A 5397-nucleotide genomic window follows, 5' to 3' on the forward strand; every position below is an offset into this window, starting at 1 on the left:
GTGAAGAGGGAAGAACGCAGTAGTGCGAATGAGAATACACACAGCAGTGTAAATTGTATTGTAATGCACAGCAGTGCGAAGAAGTAAAAATATAGAACGCAGCAGCGCGTGAATGAAAAAGAAAGGCAGCAGCAGCAAAATAGAATATACATCAGACACAACAGTCTGAGTCTTTTTGTTTTTGTAAATCCCTTTGTGAGAGAGGAAGAACCATATTTTGTAACAACAGTTTTTATTAATGAATAGAAATTTGTTGGTGTGTGAAAACTCTGTCCCCTGCAAATAAATTTTAAGTTTCCGCTGTGATAAGATCCTGTGTTGAAAAACAGAGTATTGTTCTCTGTTTTGTGATTTTGTTTTTGGAATTTTACCAGAAAAATTCCCAACAGTGGTATCGGAGCATTGTTCTTTGGTCTTTTGAGTTTGAAATCACCTGAAATTTCCAAGAAAATTGGTAAAGGAATTACGCTCATCACTAGCTCATTATAGCCTTGGAGATGTAATGATTGCGACCCTTCCAAGTGCAAAGTCTCAAAACAGATGAAAGCCTGGAAAAAAGCTTCCGATGAGCTGTTTAAGGGTCTCCTTAATGATATACAGTTCAGTCTCTGTATTCAAATGCTAGTCATCTATACACCGCAACAGCAATATATAATACTCTTGCAGGAGGAGCCAACCACTGGATTGGTAGGGTCTAAGATTAACTCTGAGAAGCTAATGAGCTTGCTTACGGGAGAGCCGGTTGTTCATGTAATTTGTATATATGGAATGGGAGGGGTTGGTAAAACAGCATTGCTAAAAAGAACATACAACGTTTTCAAGGTTAATAGAGGAGGCTTTGATTTTGTGATTTGGGTTAAAGTTGGTCAATTCCCTAATTTGGCCGACTTGCAGAGTTGTATTGTTCACGAAATCAAGCATGACTTACCAAGCTATAATGATGTTGATTATAGGAAGACGTCATTGTCTGCTTCTCTGAGGGACAAGAAAGTTCTTGTGTTCTTAGATGATTTACGGAGATTCTTCGATATTAATCAATTGGGCATGGCGTTTGTCAATAAGCAGGGAAGCAAGATTGTATTTTCTGCTCGCCAGGCTGGAGAAATGGGTGCACAAGAGTCCATGAAAGTACAAACCCTATTCCTCAACGAAGCTGCCGATTCGTTTTGCAAGATAGCTTTTGAAGGCCAAGGTATTCCCCAGGATAAAGCGAATACATGGAGACAAGTTGCAGATGAATGTAAAGGTTTGCCCCTAGCCGTACATGTACTAGCCACTACATTGAGGAGAAGACCTGTGGATGATTGGAAACTTGCTTTAAAACAGATGCAAACAGGGGATCCAAATTTTCTGAGTTTATATCCTCATGTTAGTGAGGAGTTGTTCGAGCCATTGAGATGGAGTTACCATAATTTGCCCAATCCTACTTTGAAGAATTGTTTTCTTTATCGTGCCATGTTTCCCAAAGATGCTGAAATCCATCTGCAGCTTCTTAATTTCAGCCTGTAGTGCTTAAGTTAGAAGCTGCTTTGATTGTCACTCTACCTCAACTTCTTTTAATTATCGTTCCAGTTTAGATCATAAAAAAAGAAAAAGAAGAAAAAAAAAAGAGCAAATCTAAGCTAATTAAATTTACAAAAAAATATCTGAAGCAAACCAATTATTTTGCATAAGAGAATTTGGGCAGAAAAACCTTGATGTTCATCTCTTCTATTAGTAATTCATTTTCAAGCTCGTTGTTGCATTCCATTATTGTCTGGCCTACCCATAATAAGTATTTTCCTTGAGTATGAAGAAAAAATGTCAAAACACATTAAAGCCAATATAAAAGCTAGCGCTAGGATCTTGTAACATACAATATCCATCTCACCTGTAGCACCAGAAATTGATGAGAGCACTAAATAACTTGATGGTAGGATGGTGATTGGGCCTGAAAATGTCCTTCAGAGAGAGAAATCGTGGGCTCCCATAGCTTACATTAGCTTATGAATTTTTGAAATAGAATTAACATTGCCCACAAATTCTCTATGTGGCTCCTCGTTTTGCAACACCTCCAAATCACAGAAGACTAGTAATTTTGTCTTGTTCCTGCATGTAGATTTGAAAAAATAAACCCTAACCTCTACAACACGCTCTCATTCTCGTGAATTCAAGTCCAAACAGGTAGATGCATACATCCATAGAAGCCCTGTGCCTCAGTCGTGTATTGAGTGAAGCAATGGTAGATAGGGGAGATCGTATCAGGGTCTTATTGCAGAAGCTCGTTGTGGGTAACCAGTCAGACCAAAACTCTATTGAACTACTCACAACGTCTATGAAATGAGTAAGAAGCCAAACCTCTCTGGGTTTCTTCTTTGTAGACTCTGAATCAATGATCTGATAGAAAAGTTATGTTTTAAACTTGAAACCACTTTGTTTCCCACCCTTACCTGATTGTGCAGGGAGGTAATGGTTTTCAAATGTTTTGTTTCCCGCTCTTGACGATTGTGTCATGGTAACACATGCTTAGATAAGCGATTGTGTCATGGTAACACATGGTTAGATAATGGTGGTGAAATTTTGTAAATAGGGGTAGATTCAAGCCATTTTGACTTCTAATTTTTATTTTTATTTTTATTTTTGGAGGGATAAAATTCTAATTTTTAAGTTTTTTTGGAGGGATAAATTATTTCCATATGATTACTTATATATGATAATTTATTTCATTTTAAAATATGTTTGGTGTAATTAATAATATGTGCAGATAAATCTAAGGATTTAATTTAAATCAAATTAGAATAATAATATGTTTATATTGAGAATAATAAATAAATATTTATTTTTATTTATAAAAGGTGTGTATTATATTATATATTAGAGTTTTCACAATTAAGTTGTCTCATTGTGTTTATGTCATCTCTAGACTATTGCATAGATCTCCTCCCAATAAGAAGCTATTAAGCTCTCATACAAATGAGACCTCTAACATTGTATCCTAATGCCAAATATTCCCACAAGAATTGATTGTCTTTCATGTGATCAAAATATGGCCCTCCAATGACAAGGAGTTTTGCTTCTTCTCCACCAAGTTCCTATGTTTTTCCTTCAACAATAGTCTTCCAACAAAGCAGGTTGGGCCTTGTGTGACATAAATGATTATGTCAATGGGGTGAAACCACAAGGAGAGCACCCACTTTATGTGTGGCCTACTATATATATATATATATATATATATATATATATATATATATATATATATATATATATATGCATGGGAAAATTCCATAGACTTCACCATCTTTGATGGATGGTAATTTAGGTAGACCATCACTGCCCAACTTCCAAGCATCTTGTCCCTAGAGGACCAAGAGAATTGAACATCTAACCTCACCAAAATGGGGAGACAGATCTCACATCTTACTCATGGCTACTTAAACTAACCCTCAAGGCTACAAGACGCTTAGCCCATATTTGGAGAATAATCAATGGAATGGTAAATTAGTGATATTGTATTGATCCGCACTCACATCTAATGTGGATTATGTCTAACTCTTTGCATTAGAGCCACCCAAGGGTGCTAATTACTTTCCCTCCCCTATGACACTTAGCATGTGACCCTCATCCATGCATTTGATGAGATTTGTAAACATAATTATTCTCAATGAAAGGGAAGCTCCTCACTCCAAGGTGTTCTTCTCAATGCCTATGTGGTTCATTTGTTGTTCAACCCTACTCCTGTCCTTTGTCCTTTACTTTGTGTGATTTCCCTCACAACAAAATTTTATTACATAAACATTCAAGATAAATGCAACATCTTCCCACTTGTGTTCCATTTTGCATTTCAAGCCTCCATGCATTCAACATGGCTCTCCATCCCAAACTTATTTTATATCATAAACATTAGGTTTTATCGTTGTTTTATTAGATTGATGTTGGCAGAAAAATAAATAAATGGGATTCAAGGATGTTCTTTGAACTAGAGAATGTGGCTTATTGCCCAAGATATTACCCAAAGGCCACACTTTCTCACTATTATATTTCAAGAATTTGGAATTCATCTAAGACTAGTTGATATCTACTTGGGATACTTCCTTCATCACACCACCCATTTAGTGTTCAAAGGAAACAGCTAGAAATAGTTGTAATTGTCATTTTGAGATCTTGGGTTTCACTATCATGGGTTACCATTCATCAGGCCTAATTTTCCTTTCTTCACCTTTTTCTTATATCTAGGACTTAGGGAATGAGTTTTTCATTAGTTTGGAACAACTCATAGATATAAAATTTACATGCATTTGCACTTCAACCTTCGAGTTTAGACTTAGATACATCGTATTAGTGTATCTTTAATTATTTTGGCTTTCATTTTTTTTCTTTTCTTTCATCACAAATGACAAAAGGGGAAATAATTTGCCACAAATCTATGAATGCTTAATCATAAAGGTCTCACCCAAGGAAAATGAATGAATATCCTATAGAATGACATGGGATAAAATTTGACTAAGGGAAATAAGGGGTACAATAATATTGATGTGTAGCACCTACTCAAATCACCAAGTATATTCCCAAACCATCAAGATGACACACTTCTTTGAGTAAAATTATGAAACACCATGGAACAATCCAACTTAGAATTTATAGGCAAAGCATTAAGAGTTAGAATAGATTTCTTAAGTGATCACAATAAAAATAATACACATTCAAGATATCATATACACATGGATCATACATATCAAGCTAAATGTGGTAGCTAAAGCAACCTCTTCCTACACCTAGGGTCCTAGATGGCCAAGGAAAGGTGTGATTGAGCTAATGGTAAATCCATGAGTTACATATAGATGCATATACCTCACCTAGAAAATGATCAATGTGAAAATAATTCCAGAGGCTAAGATCACAATGAAAATGTATAAATTTCCTCTAAAAACCCATATATAAAGGGGGGTAACAAGTCCTATGACATCCAACCTACAATTTACAATGGGAAATCCTCATAAGTCTCTTTGAAGAAATATGTCCCATTAAGGCCAAGATGAGGTATGAGGCCTCACCAATTTGATAGTTGAAGAAGTTTGAATCTTGGTTTGTCAAGTTTGGCCCTAAGTAGGCAAGGCAACATGGAAGGAGGTGACCCCCTTAAAAGAGTTCAAATGGGGAAGGTCACATAAGGCATTATATAAATATCTAAATCCAAGAACCTCCCTCATAAAAAGAGCTAGACATGTATTGAAAGAATGTAGACAATGAACCATCCAAATCTTGATAGAGACAATATAATGTCCCTTGGATCTCATAATAAATGTGGCTTCTACATATGAGGTGAACCTATAACTCTATCTCATGTATATGGAAAAGCTAGCAAATGTTATTGAGAAGAGGAAGATCATGATGATTAGTTTCAACTTAATGCTAATGTAA

The 5397-nt window shown here is 35.7% G+C and overlaps 1 protein-coding gene across 1 annotated transcript; it reads left to right on the forward strand.

The window, feature by feature from the left end:
• The first annotated feature begins 540 nt into the window (after positions 1–540).
• Positions 541–1509, forward strand: LOC149142800 (putative disease resistance protein At5g63020). Its single transcript, XM_089451583.1, has one exon. The coding sequence runs from the start codon at positions 541–543 to the stop codon at positions 1507–1509; it is 969 nt and encodes a 322-aa protein (XP_089307709.1).
• The last annotated feature ends 3888 nt before the right edge of the window (positions 1510–5397 follow it).

The sequence above is a fragment of the Pinus tabuliformis genome, chromosome X, assembly GCF_031772625.1.
Source record: "Pinus tabuliformis cultivar Carrire ecotype Pingquan chromosome X, CPIR1, whole genome shotgun sequence".
Taxonomy (NCBI): domain Eukaryota; kingdom Viridiplantae; phylum Streptophyta; class Pinopsida; order Pinales; family Pinaceae; genus Pinus; species Pinus tabuliformis.